This window comes from Podarcis erhardii (genome assembly GCF_964252035.2).
Source record: "Podarcis erhardii genome assembly, chromosome: 10".
Lineage (NCBI taxonomy): Eukaryota > Metazoa > Chordata > Lepidosauria > Squamata > Lacertidae > Podarcis > Podarcis erhardii.
This window is the reverse complement of record NC_138500.1, coordinates 16836870-16863166: the sequence shown is the minus strand read 5'-3', so window position 1 is coordinate 16863166 and position 26297 is coordinate 16836870. Positions and strand designations below refer to the sequence as shown.

General features: G+C 46.0%; 2 protein-coding genes across 3 annotated transcripts in view; one reads left to right on the top strand and one right to left on the bottom strand.

Moving 5' to 3' along the window:
• RERG (RAS like estrogen regulated growth inhibitor) overlaps positions 1–5695 on the bottom strand; it is a 92740-nt gene extending 87045 nt beyond the window's left edge. Inside the window, exon 1 of the mRNA XM_081880230.1 lies at positions 5423–5695. The gene's annotated coding sequence lies outside the window, so the exon portion shown is untranslated. The remainder of the gene's footprint in view (positions 1–5422) is intronic.
• An 18910-nt stretch (positions 5696–24605) lies between these two features.
• The window catches only part of PTPRO (protein tyrosine phosphatase receptor type O), a 138594-nt gene continuing 136902 nt past the window's right edge, over positions 24606–26297 (top strand). For both annotated transcript variants that reach the window (XM_081879692.1, XM_081879690.1), the window contains exon 1: positions 24606–24852. In XM_081879692.1, the coding sequence (XP_081735818.1) occupies positions 24760–24852 (93 nt within the window). In that variant the 5' untranslated portion in view covers positions 24606–24759. The remainder of the gene's footprint in view (positions 24853–26297) is intronic.

Genomic DNA, 26297 nt, shown 5'->3' with positions numbered 1-26297 from the left:
CTGTTCTGGATTACAGCTGATGCCTTTGGAGCTCTTTTTCATCAGAACTTTGTTCCCAGAGCTATCTTGTTGGTTCAGGGGTGTTTATAATACTGGCCAAAAATAATAATCTGCTGAAGGCCTCAGTAGGCCAAAAGGCCGGTGAGAAAGATACAAGTAAAAACCAACCAACACTCTACTCTTCGAAAACGTCTCCCCAAAGTGTGAAAGCTGTGAAAAAGGAAACTTCTATGTCATGGGGCATAACAAAAGGGATTGAAAATAAAGCTGCCAATTATCATAATTCCTTTGTGCAAATCTGTGGCGTGGCCACACTTGCAATGCCATGAACAGCTCTGTCTCCTCACCTCAAAAAAGGTGAGGTAGAGCTGCAAAAAGGTTTAGAAAAGAGCAAGCAAAATAATCAAGGAGACAGCGCAACTCCCTTGTGAGGAAAGATTACAACATTTGGAGCTTTTGGGGGTAGAAAAACGGTGAGCAAGGGAGAATGCAACAGAGGAATACAAAGTGTACACGGTGAGGAGGGAAAAAGTTGGTAGGCCTCTCTCAAAATACTAGAACTCAGGGTCATCCAATGAGCTGAATGGAGGGGAAATTATATTTCTGCATTTGGCACATGGGCTCATCTATACTTTTGCTTCTCCTGGGCCTAGAAACCCGAGGTTTTCCACTTCCCCTGTGCTTTCTAGGCATGGGTCTGAGAGACTTTTTGTTAGACCCACCACTTTCCCCAGGAAAACCTGCTGTTTATTGCTCAATTGGAACAAACAATCTGCTTTTACGCTTGTTCCGATTCAGCGGCAAATGACAAGTTTTCCAGGGGGAAAGTGGCGGGGCAAGCGGAAGTGTGGACGAGCCCATAGTTAAAGCTGTGACCTTCACTACGATAAGATAATAGCTTTTGTTTTCTATTGATTTGGCTAACCCCCTTTTTTTATTAATATTTTTTATTAAGGGTTTTCTTGTTTTACAGAAGTGTAGTGCCTCGTATTTTTTTCCTTCTTCTTCCATGTAACGTTTTTACAAATCCGTTTCATTTGTTGAGGCATTAGGGGAGAAGAAAAAAGAAAGAAAAAAGAAAGGGGGGTGGAGAGAGGGAAGATGGATGGGGTGGGGTCAAGTGGTGGTGTTTCTATTATGTTTAATGTACGTAGAGTTTGGTGTCAGCGTTGTTTGTGTTGTTCACTTGTGTTCCTTTGGTGGTGAGAGAGTTTGGGGTTGGCCTAGGGTGTGATTGTTTGTTTGTGATTGGCTGTGGTGATCTTTGTTTTCATGTGTGAGTGAGGTGGGTGGGTGTTTTGGAAGCCATCCAGGTTGCTGGCTATCAATGGTTAACAGTCAGAGAGCAATCAGTGTTACCTTAAGTATTAAAGACAGCATGCCTCTGAAGACCAGTTGTTGGAAATCAGAAGAGAGGAAGGGGCTGTTATGTCCTCCTTGTAGGAATCTGGTTGTTTCACTGTGGGGACAGGATGCTAGGCTACATAGCCCTTTGGTCTGATCCAGCAAAGTTCTCCTTATGCCTACTGCACGTTGCGGAGATCCACCACAAAGAACACATATTATATTCCACGCCTGCCCCACCTCTGAAACTGGTTAGCCTCCAGCTCAAAAAGATGTCCACAGCTGGAAGACAGCCATTCTGTACAGAAGATTGCCTTTCTATTATTCTTTGCGTCTTGTGGATTTCTAAAACCTTTTGTGTGCCTGGACAAAAGTCAAAGACACCTGAACACTGGTAATATTTGCAAGGAGATGACAAAAAAAAAAAAAAGGAGGCACAGAAGCTGGTAACGTGACGTTAGCAAAAAGGAAATGTTCTTGAGCTTTGCAAAAGTAACAGGAAAAAAATCTGACAAGGAGCTCTGTGAAAGTCAAAAGCTGGCAGGTCTTCCGATGTCTTGGAACTGTTCTGGTAAGAGATAATATTGTGGTACTTCTTTTAGGTTTAGAGTAGAGTATCCTATTCCAGAGACTAACATTTTCATGCTAAATTAAACAAAGCAGGAGCTTTCATTCATCCTTGCAAAGCTATTTTTAAAAGCCACATGTAAACAAAGCAGGCATATGCATCTATTTCCTGTCTTGGCTACTGTGCAGTCAGGACACCAGAGAAACGCAGCATTGACAAGGTGCCCTGATGCAAGTGCTTCTGATCACCCAGAAAGTACAGTAAGAGTCAACAACTGGCAACCCCGGGTATAAATCTGCCCCACCAATTGCTAACCTCAGAGGCAAAAGAAAAGCACAGATGAACAACTCGTGGAACTTGATAGGAGACTATTAAAAAAAGCAGCAGGTGTAAAACCAAAAAGTGCTGCTGCTCTTCAGGGCTTATTTTGGAGCAAAAACTTTGCCTAAAAGGTGGGCATGATAGACTATTTTCAAAAACTGTGCTGTGATTCTTGCCCCCCTTGAGTTCCGTTTTTGAAAATAAGGCAGGACAGAATTTTTCCCTAAAAAATAACATGCTGCTCCATTTATTTTATTTTGATAACAAGCAAGGTTTTTTTTTTAAAAAAAGGAAAAGAAATGAAAGAAAAGTTAATGTTTTAAAAGGGAAAGTTGTCACAATTGCCAGCAAACAAAAGTATAGGATGCAGTTTTGAGATTTACCGAGTCCATAATAAGGCATACCAAGAGGGAATGGATGTTTGGTCTATAATTACAAAGCGTCTCATGGTCTAAATCAAAACAATTACAAGTTTTTATTTAAAAAAAGAAGACGACAAAAAGTAACCTTAAGCTGTACCAAACTGACACACTAACATAGCTCTTTGGTAGCTCCTGAGTTACTAAATGGTCTCAAGCATTTTGGCCCCCAGACACTTTTAGCTTATGTAAGGTCCCCCCCCCCCCCGGGGGGGTGATTTGCTAAAGCTTGGAATACTGGTAGTTCAGATTATTGAGCTCGAAATAGAACAAGTTTTCTGTGCCACTAAGATCACCCTGAAAATATATAAATTGAGGATGGAGGTCCTTGCCCTCCAGGCATGTGCAGAGTGCCTTTCTCAGAGCATTGAGATAGCCACAGATAATCCCCAAATATCTACATTTGGCCTAGCCACGCAGTGAGAGTGCAGGACTTCTGAGCAGCCATGCTCCCAGGCAAGGTAAATTAAACTCTGGCCTAGATTTTGGTGGTGGCAACATATACAGTGGTACCTCAGGTTACATACACTTCAGGTTACATACACTTCAGGTTACATACACTTCAGGTTACAGACTCCGCTAACCCATAAATAGTGCTTCAAGTTAAGAACTTTGCTTCAGGATGAGAACAGAAATCGTGCTCCAGCGGCGCGGCAGCAGCAGGAGACCCCATTAGCTAAAGTGGTGCTTCAGGTTAAGAACTGACCTCCGGAACGAATTAAGTACTTAACCCGAGATACCACTGTAACGTGAACTTCTTTTAAGAAAAAGAAAAGAAAACTGTGCCTCTGAACACATGCAGAGTACCTTCGCCATTCATTTATTACCAGCCCTTCTTCCAAAGAGTTCAGGGCAGCATACCTCTTTTTAACATCACAACAACCCTGCAGTGTAGGTAGTATGTTAAGAGAGAGGGGGGGGGGACTAGCTTAAAGTCACCCAGTGACTTATGGAGCTGCAGAAGGGGAACTGAACCTCAGGCCCCTTCCAAAATGCCCTTTTTATTGTCCATCTATGCTGATTTGAACTCATGGTATCAGGGTGGTCATATGCAAACCCACCCTCAATATTGTTTGCCCCTGCGAAAGTTTTGGGGCGGACATACTGTTTCATTCCCAAATCAGTGCACGTCCCGTAACTTCCTGCAGAATTTCCACAACTTTTAAATACCATAACCGTTCCTTTGGTTTTTGTCTGGCTTTTGTTAACACTTTTGTCGCCTCTATAGCAATAATGAGATGACATCGGAGAAGCGTCGCAGAAGAACAGATGAAACCGACTGAAATTTGGATGGTCCAGTTGGTGCTCTTTGTGCTAGATCAGGACCTGGGAGACCAGGATTCGAATCCACACTCAGCCACGAAGCTTGCTGGGTGACCTTGAGCCAGTCCCAGTCCCAGTCTCGCAACCCTGAACCTACCTTGCAGGTTGTTGTGATAATAAAATGAAGAGTGAGGAGAACCACACTGGAGGTTCCTTGGAGGAAACGCTGGGATATAAATGCAATTCAAAAAGAAAATAAGTACCAGAATCCACCACTATTATTGCATCACACCCCCACAAACACACAGTCTCGAGGGGCTCCCAGTCTCTCCAGTCCTAGCAGCCCAACATTGCCTTGGCAGGTGGAAAAAGTTCCTAAGATTGAGAAGCCAGGAATCCTAAACAGCCCAGGTGGCTCTGCTCTGCAAATAAGCCACACAGGTAACAGATGAGAGAGATCCGTTGCTGAATCCCAGATTTGTGGGTGTGCGGCTGGGGAGAATACCGAGCCATTTTATAGTCCAACAGAAGCACCAGCTTTGGTGGACGTTTGCCTACTTCCTCAGTGCCTCGAAAGCTTCTACCTCCATAAATCTAACAGCCTTTAAAGGTGCCAGGAGATGCTTTCGACGAAAGAGCAGAAGACGCCAACCTCTCTCCAACTAACTCCCTCAACCTCTTCTACCCTGGAGAGAACAAAAAGCTTCAAAATATACACCCACACACCACACCACACCACACCTTCCTGCACCTGCCTCCTCAGCAGCTGCAATCCCACCCTCCTCCCTGGGGATAAGTCCCAATGAACGTACTTCTGAGCAGACATAATAGTGAGAGTGCCTGACCAGGACCTGGGAGACCAGTGTTCGAATCCTCGCTCGGCCACGAAGCTTGCTGGGTGACCTTGGGCCAGCTGCTGCCTCTCCAACTAACCTACCTCGCAGGGTGACTGTGCAGATTAAATGAGGAGCAGGAGGGGAAAGGTGGGGCATAAATGCAATCGATAAAAATAATAAACAAGATATGTAAGCTTGCAGTTTTGTGGTGTTGTTGTTGCAAAGAGGTCCCCCACACGCAAAAGGAGGACCCCTTCCAGGGAGTGCGTCTTCTTTTCCACTCTTTCTCTCGCTGTCATTTTCTGCCTGACAATCACATACCGTAGAGAGGCAAGGCACCCAAGGGTCATCTAGTCCAACCCCCGCAATGCAGGAATCTTTCGCCCAAAGCGGCACTCGAACCCAGAACCCTGAGATTCAGAGTCTCATGCTCCGGCTTTTAAACCTGGGAGACTTCTCTCCGCTCATTCTTGGGAAGGAGGAAACAAAACTCTTCCTTTCCGGCACATTTTAAATGCAAATTACCCGCCCACGATCCCGGAGATCTGCAAGCTTGCGGCGGCGGCACTTTTCTCCTCGTGCTTTTGCCGCAGCGATGGAGGGGGAGAAAAAAAATCACCCTTCCAAACGCGCAGCGACCCTCGGTCTCCCATCCGGCGAAACCGACTCACCTCACTCAGCCTGCGCTCCGGGAGGCGGCCCCTCGATCAGGTCTTTCCCTGCCCGCCTCCAGCCCGGCAACCCTGCAGCGCTGCAGCAACGAAGGGTCCCGGCGTCCGGATCAGAGGCGCAGCCTCGGCCGCCGAGCCATGGACAGCCTCCCGGATTCTTCGGCTAGCGGCAGAGACTGCGGCGTTAAAAAAGGCGGCGCGGCGCGCAGCGCTCCAAAGCAGCCCGACGCGTCTGCCTCGCTTGCCGGCAACGCTGTGGGAGAAACGAATCACGCCGCCGGTTTTTTCAATAGGGGGAAAGGAAGCTCTAGGACGCCACCGGCAGGCCGCCGGGCTTCAAGGCGGCTCGGGGGACCGCATACCAAAAAATGGCAGCCGAGAGGTGGGGAGGTAGAGTTTATTTTCGAGGGTGCGCGTATTTACGCAGCGAGAAGAACGCACGACCCAAAAAGTTGGAACAGCTCCGCGATGAGGAAAGGTGGCCGCACAGGTTTTTTGTTTAGTTTGGGTAAAAGGCGAGTAAAAGGGAAGCGTGGAGTACAAAACGATTCGCGGGGATGATTAAAAGTGGCTAGAGCAGCAGTTCTCAATTTTTCCTCTCTGGGCAACACTTTCAGCATAAAAATTTGCTCACCGAATTTTTTCTCTATAAGGAATACATTGGAAAACAAAAAGAAACAACCCCTAGCGGTGCTTGATGAATAACAAAGAACACAGCTGCTTTATAATATAATCAGGGGACATCCAATAAGTATAAAACAATGTAGCTACCAAAGAACATGAATCATTCCCAAAATATAATTATAAACGCCAACTGGGATTGTCCTCAGCTTCACTTGATGCTCTTACTGTCCTTCTGAAAAGATATCTATCCATATTCTGCAAATAAATAAATTGTGGTATTATACTATATTACACAGAAATGTTGAAATGTTTACTGGAATGTCCTTGAATCTTCCCACCACTCTTGTCATCCTCTTCTGCCAGACCTGTGTGGTGCACCCTTTGAGAACCACTGGGATAAATAAAACTTTTCCTCCTCTGCTGATACTGAATGTTGGAAGGTTCAGGGCAGGCGAAAAGAAAATGCTTTTTTCCTATGGTGCATGTAGTTAAACTGTGGAACTCCCTGCCACAAGAGGCAGCGATGGCTACCAACTTGGATGGCTTTAAAAGAGAATTAGAAAAGTTTGTGGAAGGCTGCCAGTGTATGCTCCACTTCTACTGTCAGCTCAAGTTCATTCTTAATATCAGCCTGGTTTTTTGGACTGAAACAATGATCATCCCTGACCTTTGGCCATTCTGGCTGGTGCTGATGGGAGTTGTTCAACACATCAGGTTGGGAACGGAAGCTGTCTATCCTTGGCCCGTTTTCAATACCAGTTTGAATTATGAACATACTGGATGTGCTTTCGAGTGAAGTAGCCTCTGGAGCAATTTGTGACCAAATTCCACATCCACATATATTTGCTTTATTCGCAGCGAACATTTTTCTTTAAGAGCCCTTTAACAAGATATAACAGGGTGCTTTGGGGAGCGAGCTTGTTTCTTCACTTTGAAAAGAAGCACGTTTCCAATCAGTTGTTACTGCTCAGAGGTTATTTTTAATTCAAGGTACTCTCTTAGAAACGAGACGAAGCTTGCAAGAAGGGGAGAAAGAATCAATACCGGTCCATAGAGGTTTTCCGGCAAATTGTCTTTGCAACCCACATGAGGTCTGCTTCAATGCAGGCCTGGAAATTGGCGATGAGTCAAACCCTGACAGACTCATAGAATCTCTGTTATTCTTTCTCCATAATTGCTCTTAGGCATTGAGCTAGAGGCTTGTGTAACTACCACCACCCCCCTCCCAAAATATGCCACTCCCTGAAAAGCCAGCGCCTTAGGTACATGCTCCCCCGCTTTGAAATAATATATATTTATTAACAGCAAAAAGATGAAGAAGAAGATCTGGCAGGTTAAGTGCTAGAATTCAGGTCTTAGCACATTTATATGGTCCTTCTATCTTTGGGCCTTGTTCAAGACTTACCTCCATTTCCCACCTGGTTAATTGGTCTCTTAATCAATTGCTTTCGATTCCCCTCCTCAGAAGCATGCCTGAAGGTCCAGCTTTTGAAAGAAAGTGAGGCATTGATATCCCCCCCCCTCCAAAGCAAGCAACCCACCCTCCCATTCTTCAGAAACCATGTGCCCCTTAGCGAAGCAGTCAGCAAATGCATTAGTGTGCTTTGTTGACACCTCCTGTGGCATTTATTTATTTATTTAAAAAAACCCCCAACTCACCCAAGTGGAATGTTAAAGTTCGAAAGCTACATAGCAGGGCGGGGGGGGGGGGAGCAATAATGCTTCTTCCGTGAGATCATTGGTTGCCAACTGCTTGGTGCAAATGCAGTTTGATAGCACCACCTACAGGCCACGTTTGTGCTCACAAAAGGCTGGATTAAAATGCTCCCATCAGCAATCTATCCTGTCACTGTGGGAACTGGTGAAACATTGTGACTTCTATTAATTTTCAGTATCTATTTGAGGTACGGAAATCAACCTCGCACCATGAAACTTTAAGGAGAGACACCTGATTGCAAATGGCTCCAGTATATTTTTCTCTATAGTGTTGTTGTTTAGTCATTTAGTCGTGTCCAACTCTTTGTGACCCCATGGACCAGAGCATGCCAGGCACTCCTGTCTTCCACTGCCTCCCGCAGTTTGGTCAAACTCATGCTGGTAGCTTCAAGAACACTGTCCAACCATCTCATCCTCTGTCGTCCCCTTCTCCTTGTGTCCTCAATCTTTCCCAACATCAGGGTCTTTTCCAGAGAGTCTTCTTTTCTCATGAGGTGGCCAAAGTATTGGAGTCTCAGCTTCAGGATCTGTCCTTCCAGTGAGCACTCAGGGCTGATTTCCATCAGAATGGATACGTTTGATCTTCTTGCAGTCCATGGGACTCTCAAGAGTCTCCTCCAGCACCATAATTCAAAAGCATCAATTCTCTGGCTATCAGCCTTCTTTATGTTCCAGCTCTCACTTCCATACATCACTACTGGGAAAACCAATGTGAACCTTTGTCGGCAAGGTGATGTCTCTGCTTTTTAAGATGCTGCCTAGGTTTGTCATATAGTAAGCTGGCTCAAAATCAACTAAATAAAGGAAAGAAGGTCTTCACACTGTGGTGGAATGCCCAGCAATCTGTAAGCAAGATGAACTTCCCTACAGAAGGAATTACAAAGTCTGGGTACAGTGGCATATCCAGGATGCCCCCATTCACATGAATCAAAGGGGACAGCTGAGCACCCTCAAAGGAGGGTGCCAGCGGAGGGTGCTCCATGCATTTCATAGAATCGTAGAGTTGAAAGGGATGATGAGGGTCATCTAGTCCAGTCCCCTGCAATGCAGGAATCTTTTGGCCGACACGGGGCTCGAACCCATGACCCTGGGATCAAGAGCCTCATGCTCTACCGACTGAGCTATCCCAGCACTGGAGCCCCAGTGTCTACAGCAAGATGGTTGATTGGAGTGACTTGAGAGGAAGGTAGGTGCAGTTGTTGGCTATCTCAAAAGACAAGAGTGCACCTCAAACTGTTGGAGACACAGCACCTTCTGTGGCTGCAGCAACCGATATGGGAGAGAGATATTTTATTGCAAGTGGGGCAGATGAAGGCATCCTGCTTTGCTGCCACAGGTGCACCATGGCGTTTCAAAGAACCTCACTTTCTATCACTGCCCTATTCAAACGTGCATTAAGCAATCTCAGTGCAGTGCTGCCAGCCAGTGTTTCATATTTAACAGAATACGGATTGCTGTATATTTGAGGTTTTGCTTGCAGGGGGATGAAATCCCTTGTCCGAAACATCGTGAATCAATTGGTCTAAACATGAATGGTTCTGAAGCTAAGCAGCGATCAGCCAGCAGTGAGCTTTCGTCTGTGAATCAATCCTGCTTTCCCCCCAATTGCCTTAGTGTTGCTAGACCAAAAGGACTGGCCCACAGATTGGCTTGTTGACCAGCCTCCTTTTTCCTTTTCCTTTTTTGAATGAACAAAAAGGGAAGCCGATGGAAATATTTACCGGCTCCGTTGCCTGGATACTGAAGACAATTTGTCAGCTGCAGCCAATAGGGTGCCATGAAGCATTTGGATGAAAGGCCATGTTCTTTGTTAGCAAATGGTCTGAAGAAGGCCAACTAAAGATTTCGCTTCATAATCCACTTAACGTGAGATATGAAAAGATCTACGTGGGTGGCACAATGGGTAATAAGGCAGTTGTACTGACTGATATGGCTACCTATAGTGTCAGGCAGTTCTTTGTTCCTTCCTTCCTTCCTTCCTTCCTTCCTTCCTTCCTTCCTTCTTACCTTCCTTCTCTTTTTTGTGGATACAAATTGTTGTATCCTATTAGAAAGGTAGGGACGCGGGTGGCGCTGTGGTCTAAACCACAGAGCCTAGGTCTTGCCAATCAGAAAATCGGTGGTTCGTATCCCCGCGATGGGATGAGCTCCTGTTGCTCGGTCCCTGCTCCTGCCAACCTAGCAGTTTGAAAGCACACAGTGCAAGTAGATAAATAGGTACCACTCCAGTGGGAAGGTAAACAGCGTTTCTGTGTGCTGCTCTGGTTCGCCAGAAGCAGCTTAGTCATGCTGGCCACATGACCCGGAAGTTGTACACCGGCTCCTTCGGCCAATAAAGCGAGATGAGCGCCGCAACCCCAGAGTCGGCCACGACTGGACCTAATGGTCAGGGGTCCCTTTACCTTTACCTTTTATTAGAAAGGTATGCAGCTGTGAGGGGACGTGGCCATGACTATAGGAAAGAGATACAGCACTGGTGAATTTACTTCTGAGTTGCAGTTCCCCTTCCTGCCATTCTCAAGGTGGGGGCACTGTGGAGCAGCAATCGCTCTCCTCGTACGCCAGGTTGCTTGGTTCAAAGCTTGAGCCTGCTGCTGCCTCCACGCGTCTTGTTTGGCCTTGGTGGAACTACTTCAAGGGGCCACTGAGTGGCTGCTATTTTGTGTCTATGGCCCAGAGCGTAGACAAGTTTAGTTTCTGTAATCATCAACTCTTTGTCTAGAGACAGACTGATTACCGTTTCCGAGAGACAGAAAAGGTGGCCAGATGGCATCTGTTTCATGGAGAAATCTTTCAAAGAGGATTAATTTTAACACAAACGCTACACAGTAACGGGCAACCAGTCTAGGTTAAGCTGGATGTTTCCACAAGTCGGTGCAATTAAAATGGATTTGCGCAAGTTTTCGAGGATCTCCTGAGGCTGGAGAGAAATCCATCACATGCAGGAAATTTCAGCAGTGGAAACAACCAATTCCAGATGTGAAAATTAGCATGGCTGATGGATTCTAGGCTCCTGAACATTTGCCCTGATTTGCTTGCACAAAGCTTACAAGGAGGTTAGATTCTATCTGGTCTTTATTGAGTATCCGTTCTGGTTTGTTTGTGAGTAGGTTATTCAGGCAATAAGCATTCATCCTGATTTGACTACAAGGTGTTTAGATGTCTTCCTGTAAATCACCATTCTCCCCACGCTTTCCATTGTATACCCACGCCACTTTCCTAACTGCAAAAGTCAGTTTCGATTTAAAAGTGGATTTGTTGTGCTAGGGTATACGCTTTGGGAACCTCCAGATATCCATTTTATTGTGCCTTGGGGGCAATCCTAGACAAGCACAGAACCATAGAGTGGGATGGAACTGTAAGGGTAATCTAGTCCGACCCCCTGCAATGCAGGAATCTTTTGCCCAACGCGGGACTCAAAGTCACAACCCTGAGATTCAGTCTCAGCTGTAAAAGATCACACTTTCAATACCATTTGCTTCTGCTAAATGCCTATAGCTTTTTGTGCCACAGCTGTTCCAGATTTTTGTTGCCGTTTTGTTTTCGTTGCACTGCAGTGCAGTAGCGCCCCTCCAGATGGCACTAATGTGGAAGCATTGGGGTAGCCTTATGGAACGACTAATAAAGTGTGCAGTGGTGTGTGGACAGTCCAGTATAAATCCACCATTAATGCAGTATTAATGCATCAATGGCATGTTGCAGGACACACCTGCAAAAACACACAAACCCCACACGCTGGTCTACGACCGTAATAATAATAATTATTAAACACAAACCCCACAACCCCAGCAATCTGCATGGGCGCTTTAATGGCACAAAGCTAAATTTCCCAGTTTGTGCTTAGATCCTTTCTTCAAATTGTTGTCCGTATGGAGGTACCCTGAAACACTGAGCAGCAGCGCTGCAGCATTTTGTTGTAGATCTCACTTGCCATCTACATTCATATTTGGGGGAAATGTCACCCAGGCCTTTTTATTTGCCAGACTGTCTTCCTGTCTTTGGAAACAATTGCTATGTCGCCCCCGCCCCCAAGGGTATTTTAAGCTGCAAAGCCTTCAGAGGAGATCTTGGTCAGGCTTTGCTTCAGCTGATTGAATGAAACCATATTTTGCCTGTCCGAGGGGCTTTCCTTAAGCTGATTGAAATGCAGGCTACAATGGGCTTGTTTACTCGTTTGATAGGAAGGGCTAGGAGCTGATTTTACAGCCTCTTCTCCTATCAAGCAGCAGGTAGACATGACTTCTGGGTGGGTCAGTCAGCAAGAGTGGAAGGCAGTAGTTTCAAGGCAAATAAAAGGAAATGCAGTACAGTATTAATAGGTGGAAGGCACACAGGTGGTGCTGTGGGTTAAACCACAGAGTCTGGGGCTTCCCGATCAGAAGGTCGGCGGTTCGAATCCCCGCGACGGGGTGAGCTCCCATTGCTCGGTCCCTGCTCCTGCCAACCTAGCAGTTCAAAAGCACGTCAAAGTGCAAGTAGATAAATAGGTACCACTCCAGCAGGAAAGTAAACGGCATTTCCGTGCGCTGCTCTGGTTTTGCCAGAAGCGGCTTAGTCATGCTGGCCACATGACCCGGAAGCTGTACGCCAGCTCCCTCGGCCAATAAAGCGAGATGAGTGCCGCAGCCACAGAGTCGTCCGCAACTGGACCTAATGGTCAGGGGTACCTTTACCTTTATTAATAGGTGGAACTCAGTGACTCAGTATGTAGTGCATGGACCCGTCTCTGTGTGTCTCCCCACAAGCGAAGTGACACCAGAATGGGCCTTTTCGGTGGTGGCTCCCTGTCCCTGGAGGAATGCTGTCCCAAGGAGGGACACAGGGTACTATCACTATCTGCTTTTAGGCACCAGGCAAAAACACTTTTATATCCATGCAGACCTTTGGACCTTAATTTTCTGTGTATTTTGAAGTAGGGCTGAATTGGATCTATTCATTTATACACAATTGCTTTTAGTCTTGTTTTTAATACATATTTTGATGTTTGTTTTCGTAATCTTGGCTGTTTCATAACCACGGGGGGGGGGGGAGAACCATGTAATTGGCCCTCATCCACATCAGGATCAAAAGTTATTGATTTGCTTTTACAAAACATACCGTATTGGCCTGAATATAAGCCTCACTCCCCCCCCCCCCCAATTCTGACTGCGAAAAGTTAAAGTGCGGCTTAAATTCGTGACCTTACAAAAATTGGTTTTTACAATATCGCTGCTGAAACAGACACATGGTAAAATGGAACAGATGTGAGTGCCTACAGAATTTTAAAGAAACAGCTTATATTCTGGTATTCTCTCCCCCCCCCCCAAAAAAAATTTTTTTAAAGGTGCGGCTTATATTTGGGTGTGGCTTATATTTGGGCCAATACGGTATATACCACTTACTATAACAAAAGATCTCTAAGCAGCTTTTAAGGCCAAATAAAAGATCAAATAAAATAAAAAAAACATTAAAAGCAAGCTGTGTTAAAACAAAAGATAAAGTAAAACCAGTAACTTTTAGGAACACTTACCAGTCTCTACAGCCACAACAGGTGCTGTAACTCTCCAATAGTTTGATTTCAGTCCTGAAGTCACACTCTTTCATTGTTTCCCGAGAGAAACAGGTGCCAGCAACAACAACCTACCTAGTAAAATCATTTGTCAAAATTATAGGCCTGGGGAACTTGCTGGAACAAAAGGGTTTTGGCAGGCACCCAAAATAATCTCAATGGGCAGGGAGTTCCAAAGTTCCAAATCTGTTGCCATACTGTTCTGCCTAGGAGCTCCGAAACATCAGCACCATGTTCTGCTCATGACATTTCACAACTGTGTAGTTTATGTGATTAAATATGGAAATGGGATGTTGAGCTAAATGGACCTTCCAGAAAGGCAATTCTTTTGTGTGCAGCCAGAGAGATACGGTTGGACCCAAATTTGGGCTGCAACCTACCTAGAAGCAAGCTGCATTGAATTCAGTAGGTCTTACTTCTGAGTAGACATGATTATGATTGCACTGAAAGTCACGCTCAAGGTAGATCCAAAGGGAAACTTTGACTAAGTGAAGGGAAGGCTTGGTAATGTCGCTGTGCTTATTTTAAAGGTAACTAAGTCTGGATCTATATCCGATTCTGATAATCAAACAAGAGGTAGAAGTGTTTCCAAGCTCTATTCCAAATATCCTGTTTTGACTGTCGGTTTTCCAGGTGGTGACCCCGTCTCTGGCCATTTCAGACTGCAAAGTTGAGATGTATATTTGAATGGTCCTAGATAAAAAGAAAGAATGGCAATAATAACCCCCGCACACAGAAAGCTAGCATGTCAGGGCTAAACTGGATTCTAGCTGCAGCTTGGCAAGGTTTTTAAGAATAAACACCCATCTTTCAGTCTCTCTGTCCCTTCTTCAAAATTCAGCGAAGCTTCCCCAGGATGGTGAGTTAATAAAGAGATCTCGCTGAATGAGTGGTTTTAATTGTAAATGTCACCCAAGTGTGCGCAAGCATTCTTTAATTTTTCTTAGTTGCTAATGACATTCCTATTCCTAGGGGCACGATACATTCATTGCAGGGTTTCCCACCCACCCTGTCTTTCTCGCAGAAGAATACTAAGCAGTTGATATATTTTTAATGCCAATTTAATTAATTCTACTGTGACGGCGCTAATTTATTCAGAAAAGCAAACCACAAATTAAATGTGCAGGATACTGTATGGAATAGAATGTCTTTGGTAATCTGGGGTTGATCTAATTTAATGTGGCGCATTAATATTGATTTTTTTCTATGCCACATTCCGTTCCCCCTCCTTTGCAGATGATGTCCCTGGAATAATTAAAGGATGGTTTCTGAACATCTTTGTTGTTCATAAACATTGATGGATAGACGGGGAACCTGCAGCTACAGATGCGCTTGGAGATTTGGAGCTGGTGTATAGGGATGAGTGAATCTTTCCATTACAGCTTTTTGGGTCAGTTTATCATTTTTCCAGTCTCAAGTTCAGTTCTCACATTTCCACATCAGTTGGAGATCTTTTTTTTATCTTGCAAAAAAGTTATCGTGAAAATTCACCAGCATTTTCTTGCGAATTTCTTCTAATATAAGCATTCTTTTGCATGCAATTCTGCCTAATATACACATTTTTGCAAAACATTTTCCTGCAATGCGATGCATTTTGGGGGGTATGTCATTTTCACTAATATATGCACTAGTATATACCTGGTTTGAGAACTGCGCCGCATTGTATTGGAGAAACACAAATTTCAATTGATGGCTGTATTTTGCTTTGCGTTTTGAATTGGAAAGTGCAAATTAACTAGGCTTGCCTTTAAATATAAAAGCAAACATAAAAGCTAAGTGTGATGTACCTGTTAAAAATCATAAGCAGTCCAATAAGAACAGCAGCAAAAGCAAAAAGAGACAGCGTCACAGATCAATTTGCTTAGTAGTAAAAAAATCAGAAAAAGCATGTTTAAAAATGGAAAGTTTTCAGTTGTTGGCGGAACACAAATAAAAGCAAAGCTAAACTAATCTCTTGGGGCAAGGAATTCCACTTATCGAGTGCCACCACAGAAAAAGCTGGATGACCTGAGAGGGACACAGCATCTGAGGACTTGGGTTCATTGATAAAACACTGTACAAAAGACACCTTGATGCAATTATTAATTTGTTACAGTGTTTTATCAATGCCCTTGGGTAATGCAGAGTTGAAAAAGATGCCAGACAAGTGCAAGGTATTCTTAAGTTATAGCAAAATGTTCAGGCTGGAGTTCAGGGGTAAATTTTAGAAATATTCCCAATTAAATCAGTGTTCAGGAATGTGGAAAGCAGGCAGAGGGAATCTGTGGAACAAGAAAGTAACAGAATGGGAAAATCCACTCACCCGTGCTTGAATATTCATCTAAATAATCCCGTCTCGGGAGGAAACATGTCACTCTATGACCAAATGCCAACAGAGGCAAGGAATGTTTTTGATGAAACCATGCGGATGGCTTAAATAATGAGCAAAGATGAATACTGAAAGGGGGAAAGAAACGCGAGCTTTCTAACACCATTTATGTTGATCCGTCAAACCCTGAACATCAGTCAAAATCCATCTGCCAAGCCAACAGAAGAGGGAAAGAACAACCTTTGCCCTCTGGAGGAAGACCACTGCCTGACACACTGACCTAATAGCTCAGGCGGTAAATCATGAGACTCTTAATCTCAAGCTTCAAGCCCCACTTGGGGTGAAAAAACCCTTATTGCAGGGGGTCAGACTAGATGACGCTTGTGGTCCCTTCCAACTCTACAATTCTGTGATTCTAACATCGGAAGAGCCACAGTCCTTCCCACCTCGTATTTTATCTTCTTCTTTGGTGAGATTGTCTTCCATAAACACTCTTTTAACAATGAGTCTGTAAGTGACTGTGGAGGCCAGTTCTGGATCCACACGTCCTTCCACACAGTGGGGACATAGGTTTTGGGGCAGGAGTTGATCATGGTGAGGGTTTGCCAAGCATGCCTTCCTCTTAGCACCTTTCTCCCTTGCGTCCTGAGTTCGAGTGTCTTCAAAGCCCCTGACACCTTTAGTAAAGGCTGTTCTCCAACTGGAGCACCCGCAGGCCAGTGTTTCCCTGTTGTCAGTGTTTATACTACATTTTTTTAGATTTGCCTTGAGACAGCTTTAAACCTCTTTTGTTGACCACCAGCATGACGCTTTCCACTTTTAAGTTCGGAATAGAGTAGTCCACTATAGAAAGGATCAGATGGCAGATTTTGATGGGATGGGTGGCACATTACAGATACAGATTTAGATATTTAAAACTATACAAGGAAGGTGCCAAATGCACTTCTGATGTATAGAGATAATCATATCATTAAGAACTACTCTCTAAGTTCATCCAAACTAAGGATGCAAATACTGACAAATGTGTACTGTAAGGTGAGTATTCACTCTTGATTGGTCGGCATCCGTCTGTCTCAGGAGACAAGGAAGGAGTGTGCCTTTGGGGATGAGGTCAAGCTGTTGGATGGTTGCATCTACTGTTGTGGCTATAGAGACTGACATGGGAGAGACATGTTTTGTTACAGCCGAGGCAGATGAAGGCGTCCAGTTGTGCTGCTGCAGATGAACCATGGCATTTCTTCTCTCTGCGCTCCTCCCAGTGGTACTCTTAGCTACTTACAATTTCCAGTGCAAGGAACCCTTGCTCTTCAATATTTCATAACTGCAAATTTCCCACTACTGGGGAAATGTCAATGGACAGTTTGCTCTGACAGGCGCTGATAGTTCACAAACAGATTTGCATTCAATTATTGCAGCTTAAGCATGCACTGTTTGTGTCTTCTGAGGCTTCCCTCATGTCATTGTGACATCTACTGTAAACAGTATTGATTAATTGGCTGCCTGGCGTGAGTTGCATGCTGCTGATTGAGTGGGTGCATCAGAGCATCCTCATCCGTCCAAAAGCATCAGATTGTTCTGACAATTTTGGAACACCTTCGATTCTGGGCTGCTGCTTGGAGAAACACACTTCAACAGCCTCGTAGGCATCTCTGTAACACATAGCACATTCATACTTGGGACTGGTCCTATTCTGCTATACAAAAACGGAAAATGGGAGGCAATTTCATGCTATGTTAAGCTCTTTGAATTTATTTGTTTTTAATTAGACCAGAAATGTAACTGGGGGGAGTTTTGTGTTGTGTTATTGATGCACTTTTCAAATGAGAGATTTCCAAGCACAATTCGAAGTCTTGGTGCTAACCTTTAAAGCCCTAAACGGCCTCGGACCAGTATATCTGAAGGAGCCACCCCCATCATTCAGCCTGATGGCCTTCTGGCGGTTCCCTCACTGTTACAGGGAACCAGGCAGAGAACCTTCTCGGTAGTGGCACCCTCCCTGTGGAACGCCCTCCCATCAGATGTCAAAGAGAACAGCAACTACCAGGCTTTTAGAAGACATCTGAAGGCAGCCCTGTTTAGGGAAGCTTTTAATGTTTGATGTATTACTGTATTTTAATATTTGGTTGAAAGCCGCCCAGAGTGGCTGGGGAAGCCCAGCCAGATGGGTGGGGTATAAATAATAAATTGTTGTTGTTGTTGTTATTTCATAGCTGCGTAATTCATTTGACACTTCTTTGATTTGCAGGTCAGCAGGCAGTCTAAAAAGGTAAACTGTGTGTTTGCTATGTGTTGATGATTTTGGCAAAGCTGACGGAGCAGAAACCTGTTGCTGCTCCCTGACAGATTTGATGATGCTGTACTGTTTTCCTGTAACAAGCCAAACAGGACAGTCAAAGCCCTGGCTGGGCAGTGGTAGGTTGTAATGTAGTGGCAGCTCATTCCTGCATCCACAGCCTCACTGCTCATGCCAACTAGGGCAGAAGGGAAGTCAACTGACTTCAGCACCACTGTTCAAGCCCGGAACAGGCCGGGATAGGACCTAATGCTATCAAGTGATGGCAGGAGGGTCACTTCAGACCCTTGCTGCCCCTGGAATGCCCCTTGGGGCTTTCTGCATGCTATTACTGGTGGACACTCCTCTGGTGGTATTTTGGTCAGTCAGCCAGCCTTGATTACTAGCCATGATGTCATGTTGTGCGGATGCCTGATGATCGTCTTCCAAAGCAACTACTCTATTCCGAACTTAAAAATGGAAAGCGTAATGCTGGAGGTCAACAAAAGAGGTTTAAAGACTGTCTCAAGGCAAATCTTTAAAAAGTAGTATAAACACTGACAACTGGGAAACACTGACCTGAGAATGCTCCAGTTGGAGAACAGCCTTTCCCAAAGGTGTCATGGGCTTTGAAGACACTCAAACCCAGGACGAAAGGGAGAAACATGCTAAGAGGAAGGCATGCTTGGCAAATCCATGCCGTGATCAGCTCCTGCCCGGAAACCAATGTCCCCATTGTGGAAGGACGTGTGGATCTAGAATTTGCCTCCACCATCACTTACAGACTCATTGTTAAAACCGTCTTTATGGAAGACAATCTTACTCGGCTACGAGTGATAGCCGAAGAAGAAGAAGAAGAAGAAGAAGAAGAAGAAGAAGAAGCTGTGTCTCAACTGTTAGGGGCAGTAATGCTTCTGAATACTTTTGTTGTCGTTGACATCTGTCTTGTCTTGAGAGACAGTGGAGCACACCTATGGGGGTGGAGTCAAACAGCTGCGTTAGCAGCACCCAAGTGACCTCCCTGGGGCACAAGCCTGGGCAGTGTGTTTGGAGGTCCTGGGCTGGATGACAAGACCACCCTCCTCTTGGCCTCACTCATGTGGTCCAAAGGAAAGCAGAGCAAGACGTTTGGCACCAGCTCACCTGCAGGAGTTGTTGAAAGGAGGCGTACAAGGTGCCACCCAACCAACTTAGGGACCCCACTCTGGATTTGTGTAGGGTTTATTCCTTAGCCTATTCTTCTCCTGAAGATATCCCACAAGGCAGCAGAGGTTGAGGACCAGAGTTTTCCTTCTCCTAGGTGGGCTACCTTCCCAGGTTGGTCAACCCCTCACTTCTCTCTACAGCAGGTGCAGAAACCCAAATGAGACTTGCAAAGTAGACCTAATGATTTCACATAACAACTGTAACAGCTGTATTTGCAGAAGGTGAAATGGGGGGGAGCTGACAATGAAAGACCTCAGCAGTCTTCCATCGACCGCACACATAGCCTTGAATGATACAAATAGAGAGCAGGGGGAGATAAATAGCTAGTACAAGGTAATCCAGAGAGTTGAAGACAGGGTCAATGCCTCACCAGAATAGAAAATCACCTACCCCATTTGCCTGCTTCTTCTTGCCAACTGAGCTCATGGAAACATACTGGAATACTGCATGTTTTTTTTAAAAAAATATATACATATATAATGCCCCAAACTAGCTCTGTTTCTGGGTCTCCTCCTCTTCATTCTTGATTGCAGCTAGATTTTGATCAGAAGCTGAAGTGGCAACTGACAAAAGTAACTGACAATGGGTTTTTTTTTGGGGGGGGGAGTGTAAGCAGCAAAAGGTCATGAGGCTTTTGAGTGTTTAGACACATTACTGATGTACGGAGAGACCCCACCATTCCTTGCAGATCCGGTGTGATTGAGAATCTTTCGAGCTGCAAACTCATTGCATGCCTCATGTAATGACACATGTGAGCAGGAAGAAAACTGCTTGCCACACTAAACAAACACACTGCACCCCCTAGGGCTGGTTCTAGATTTTAGGTGGCCCATGGCAAGATGCCCCCAGTGGGTCTACTGCCTTCCTACAAGGAAGGACCATCTCTCAGTAGCAGAGCGCAGGGCTTACATGCTACTCTTACTTCTTCTTATAAGACTGAGATAAAAAGATATAAGTAAATAAAACACAATAATGTATTTATAAATAAATATATAAATATAATGAAGGGGATGGAACGAGGACAAAAGGGGTTAATTTTTCTACTTTGCTCATGTTGGCGCATGAGTTAATGTGGCCCACCCCCGTCATTCAGGCCAGATGCTGAGGTCCAGTGCCGAGGGCCTTCTGGCGGTTCCCTCACTGCGAGAAGTGAGGTTACAGGGAACCAGGCAGAGGGCCTTCTCGGTAGTGGAACCCACCCTGTGGAATGCCGTCCCATACGATGTCAAGGAAATAAACAACTATCTTACCTTTAGAAGACATTTGTATTGGGAAGTTTTTAATGTTTGATGCTGTGTCTTGTTTTTTATATTCTGTTGGGAGCTGCCCAGAGTGGTTGTGGAAACTCAGCCAGATGGGCGGTGTATAAATAATAAATTTATTGTTATTGTTATTGTTATTGTTATTGTTATTGTTATTGTTATTGTTAGCCAGCCCTGGTCCACAGCTACCCTCTGCTAAGTACTAGTTATTTACAGTTTCCTCCTAATTCCTTGTTTTGCTCCATATTAGCTTCAATACGAATAGCTATTTATGATTATATTTCTCCATGAACTGTACTCAGAATTTCTTTCACCACCACAATTTGTCCTTTATAGGGCTACGGCACAGGTTCCTGGGTTCTTGTTTTTTTCTGTGTGTGTTTTCCCTAAAACTAAATAAAAATATATAATATTTTTTTAAAAAGAAAGGAAAATAAATCAGCAGCAGAACTCCCGCTGATTTCATTGGGCCAGGATTGCAGCTATTGTGGTCATCAGCCTAAAAAAGGGATATGTGAGAGCGGGAGGGATTGCTAGGAAAACAAAGTCCAAAAGGTCAGAAGGAAAAACACTGAAAATGTGCGCTTCTGAATTCTTGAGAAAGCCAACAGACCCCGCCATGTATTTTGATGCTTTCCCAGACATGATAAGAATAATATGAACACCACCGCTCCACTTGAGAGCTGCCAATCATCTTCCTTATGAAAAGTGCACGGATATAAAGAGCTGTCAAACGTACCTGTTATGGTATGTAAAATACAAATGTCTTGGGGAAAACCAGACAGCCTCTTGTTACCAATCCCTCCGCCTATTACCCGTTTTCTAAAATAAAGCCTAGCTAAGTACGCTACCAGTAAATACACACACTGCCCCTTCTGTAACAACAGTCCTCCCACATTTAACAGGCCATAGTTTATTTAATGGCCAAGAAGTAAAGAGGGATATTTTCACCTGGTGCCTAAAAATCTGTAATGATGGCGAGCCTCACAGGGGAGAGCATTCCACAGGCAGAGAGCCACCACAGAAAAGGCCCGTTCTTGTGTTGCAACCCTCTGAATCTGTAGGGCCTCATAAGGGCCACACAGAGAAGGGCCTCTGATGATAAGCATAGGACCCAGTTCAGTTCGAATGGGGGGAGGCGGTCCTTAATTTACAGGGGCAACACACCCAATGCAACAAAAATGCATTAAAATGATTTTTGTGTTGATCCTCAAAAATCATGGAAGGCCATAGCCCAGTGACAGAGCACATACAAAAGGTGAAGCATAATAATTTTCAATTTTGTCCCTTCTCACCTAGGATGCCTGATTTATCCCATTGTAGAAGTGGTAAAAGACACACTGAGTCATTAATTTTGCCCAAACCCAATTAATTAATTAAATAAATATCCCACCTCTCATGGTGTCCTCTCCCTTTCTCCTTTCCTAATATATGCTGGCTTTAATCCCCTCCTCAGGCATCGTCACACTTCGTCTTCTGACTTTCCATTCGGCATTCAAATATAAGGGCTGATTAAGCTGTTTTTGATTTGGAGAAGCTGTTCAGTCAGTCAGTCAGTCAGTCAGTCAGTCAGTCAGCCAATCAGCCAATCAATCAATCAATCAATCAATCAATCATCACCTCACTCTTGGGAAGGCTAAAATGAACGAAAGAGTCCCGCATCTTGATACAGGTTCATTCACAGGCATCTTCAGGTAGGGCTGGGAGAGAATGGAGAGAGCTGGGGTTAATGGGCAACACGGACCAAAGGTCTGACTCAGTGTAAGGCAAATTCCTATGTTCCTAAGGAGACGTGCAACATTTCAGAACTGGCACCCCACACTTCTCTTGTACACCCGATGTTACAACTAAGCTGAGAGTTGGCTCCACCCCACATCAGTAAATGTCATGGTTGTTTTGAGATTTGGACCCAGGTTGGACAGTGTTCTCGAAACTACGAACATGAGTTTGACCAAGCTGCGGGAGGCAGTGGAAGACAGGAGTGCCTGGCGTGCTCTGGTCCATGGGGTCACGAAGAGTCAGACACAACTAAATGACTAAACAACAACAACAACAACAACCACACACACACACACACACACACACACACACACATTTCAGACTAAAGTTTTTCAATCACATATCCAACATACAACATAAAAACAAGATTCCAAAGAATCTCCTGTCCTCCCCTCCTCCCCCTTTGTGGGTCCTATTGTTAACCGTTTCCTCCTGCATCTTTTATAATAATCCAGATCTATGTCCAAAATTTCACCAATAAACTACAAGCGTTATTCCAATCCTACTAATGATTTTAGCTGTTTACAGTGGTTTTTTAAGATAAATTATAAATTTTCCCCATTCCTTATTAAAAATTTGGTCTTCCTGATTTCTGATTCTTCCGGTCATTTTTGCCATTTAAGCATAACCCATCAACTCAGCCTGCCTTTCTTCTATGGTAGGGACTTTATCTTCTTTCAATCTCTGGGCCAATAACATCTGCATAGTCATGGTCACATACATAAATAGTCTTTCCTGCTCCATTGGGATTTCGGCACCTTGGACCCAGGTCTTCTTGGCTAGCCTCCTAACTGTGCACAAGGAGAGCCCTGCCCATTTTGGGGCCCCAAAATTTGACACCCCCACCTCTCACTCCATTCTAAATAACAGGTGCAGTGCCCCCCTGTTCCACCCCTAAGGCTCCACACCAGGGTGATGGAACAGGTGGAGCTAACTTCTGTCCACCTCTGTGCCCACCACAAGCAGAACCTGAGACCGAAAGCACTCCCATAAGAACCTAAGATGAACCAGATGGACCAGGCTGATGGCCCATCTGGTCTAGCATCTTCATCTCACAGTGGCCACAGGCTTGCTGTCATCTACTGTACAGTAGACTTGCTTTCCAGTACACCTGTCGAACATGCCTAGGGAAGGTATCTTTCCATCCAGGGTAGTAAACACAGAAGGAAAGGACTTTGGCTTGGTACCTGCGGTGGCCAGGAAATCCAAGCAGGTGATGGCTATATGGTGATGGGTATAACCACTCGGTCTTTGTCCATGGAGTTTTCTTGGCAGGGATACTGGAGTGGCTTGCCGGTTCCTGCTCCAGGTGAATCACGTTTGGTCAAAACTCTCCACTATGACCTGCCCATCTTGGGTGGCCCTGCACGGCATAGCTCGTAGCTTCTCTGAGTTATTCAAGCCCCTTCGCCCCGACAAGGCAGTGCCAACAAAGGCCCGTATAGTCAAAGCTATGGTTTTCCCAGTAGTGATGTATGGAAGTGAGAGCTGGACCATCAAGAAGGCTGATCGCGGAAGAATTGATGCTTTTGAATTATGGTGCTGGAGGAGACTCTTGAGAGTCCCATGGACTGCAAGAAGATCAAACCTATCCATTCTGAAGGAAATCAGCCCTGAGTGCTCACTGGAAGGACAGATCCTGAAGCTGAGACTCCAATACTTTGGCCACGTCATGAGAAGAGAAGACTCGGGGAGAATACCCTGATGTTGGGAAAGATTGAGGGCACAAGGAGAACAACAGAGGACGAGATGGTTGGACAGTATTCTTGAAGCTACCAACATGAGTTTGACCAAGCTGCGGGAGGCAGCGGAAGACAGGTGTGCCTGGTGTGCTCTGGTCCATGGGGTCACGAAGACTAAACGACTAAACAACAACAACAACAAATAACGACTCGGTAGGCAAGCTAAAGCCCTTGGAAACTGGCCTGTGCGTGGCTGGGGCGTGGGTATGGATGGCTCTGTCAAGGCAGGAGGGGGCGGAGCGCAGGGAAGGGCGGAGGCTCCCGCGAGGTAGAGGGCGTCTCCTCGCCGCTTTCGGCGGCGTGCTTGGCATGAAGGCGCTCCATTCATTCCGAGACAGCCAGCGCGGGCGGCAGCGGCGAAGGGGAAAGGCGCACCTGGCCGGTGGCCGCGAGAAGGAGGCACCTAGCAGCTGGCCAGCGCCGATCGCCGGTCCCCGGACGACTCCCTGGCCATTTAAGCCGCCGGAGCTGCGATTGAAGGAGGAAAGGAAGAAAGGGGAGGGGGAAGGAGACCCCGGACTTCTCCAGCCATAAAGGAAGAGGAGGAGCGAGGAGGGTGGGGGGGAAAGAGGAGATGGGTCTCCTCCAGCGAGACGGGAAGGCTGCGCTGCGGATCTGACGGTGCCGCAGCTCCGAGAAGGCTCGCCATTGTTACCCCAGTTGGGAGAGCCGAGCCCACAGGCGCGCGCGCGCACACACACACACACACACACACACACACACACACACACACCTTCCGGCTGCCTCTGTGTCTCTCTCTGCAGGCGCTTCGTCTCTTTCCTGGGCTCTCCTGGGGCTCTGGCTGCTGCCGGAGCTCCACATCCAGGCGGCGTGGCGGCTCTGCTTCGGGGTCCTTCTCCCCCCACGCCTCTCCTTTCCAATGGTCAGGGGTCATCTCGCCCAGGGACGGAGCAGCAGCGGCGCCCCGATGAGCTGCCTCTCCCGGCTGTGGCTCTTTGTTTTGCTCCTCAAGGTAAGAGATCGCTCGCCCCAGACACCAGCCATCGCTCCCTGTGCCAGGCTCCTTGGCGCTCTTCCTTTGGCCTGGGAAGGGTGGAAGGAGCCAGTGCAACACTCCTGTGCCTGTGGAGCAAAGAGACTCCCCCCTCCCCGTTTCTTTCCCCCGTTTGTGTATTTATTGAGAAATCTCGGCAATCCTCCACGGTGTTCCTCTGTCTCTCTCTCTATCTCTTTTCGCCCCCCGAGCTTGGGACTTTTCTGAAGCATGGCTAATAGGAGCTGGCACTCAAGGTCGCTTGGTGGGGATCCGCTTCCCAAGGCAAAATGAGGTCACTTTCAACACCACGAGCATCTCTCTCTCTCTCTCTCTCTCTCTCTCTCTCTCTCTCTCTCTCTCTCTCTCTCTCTCTGTGTGTGTGTGTGTGTGTGTGTGTGTGTCTGTGTCAGGCAAGAATGGCAGGCAAATGGAGGCAGGGGGCAGCTTGGCTGGTTTGATCACCGGGCTGGTTGTCTGGTTGGTGGTGGAGACGGAGGGTTGGAAAAGGTGGCGGTGCGCTTGGTGATTCGAGGCAAGGTGTGCGTGGGCTGCTTTCCGGGTCTTTGTTGTGGTGCTTCTTCAAGGGAACGTGTTGCATGGTCTCCTCTGCTCCTGCGACTGGCCTGGAGGAGCCAGGGTGAAGGGGGCTGGGTGAATCTGCATCTCAGGGCTTAATCTGAAGTGGGGTGGTTCAATTGAGTCCCTCCTTGAGTCCCTCCTGGCTCAACCCTGGGGCCAGGGAAAGCCCTAACGAGCATCTGTCTTTGCTTCATTGCTCTTCTTTACAAGTCTGGTGAATTGAAGGGTAGGAAAGGTCCTAAGCTCAGGCAGAGAACACTTGGAAGGTCCTGGGTTCAATCCCTGACGTCTCCCAAGTAAGTCTGGGAAATACCCCAGTCTAAAAGCCACTTGACATTTAGTTAGACCAAAAGAGCATCTGATTCAAAAGAAGAGACAACTGGTCTGTCTGCTTCAGGATTGTTGACTCCTGCCTTTGTAAACCCGGGGTCCTCCTGGTGTTTTGAACCAGGTTGATGGAAGCTGGTCTACAGGGTATCGGATGGAGGTCTTTCTAAACCCTGCCTGGGATTGAACCTGGGAGCTTCTGTATGCAAAACACCTGCTTGACCATACACAGAGAGAAGTGAGGACAGATAACTTGGCTTTATAGTCCTGGTGAGGTGAAGTGCCTCCTGCTCAATTTGACAGACTGTTTATGGGTGGGGAGCAGGAGTGGGGAATTTCATTCCCTGGAGCCGAGTGAAATTCTTATCAAATTTTGGGGTGCTACCTGCTTGCTGTCAGTGTTGTCAGAGGTTCCCTGTCTCTCCCACCCCATTCTTCAGAAACTTAGTTTTGCCATCACCTGTTGCTGCAAGAGCAGAGCCACCATTGTTCTCCTCTCAGAATCCCCTTTGGAA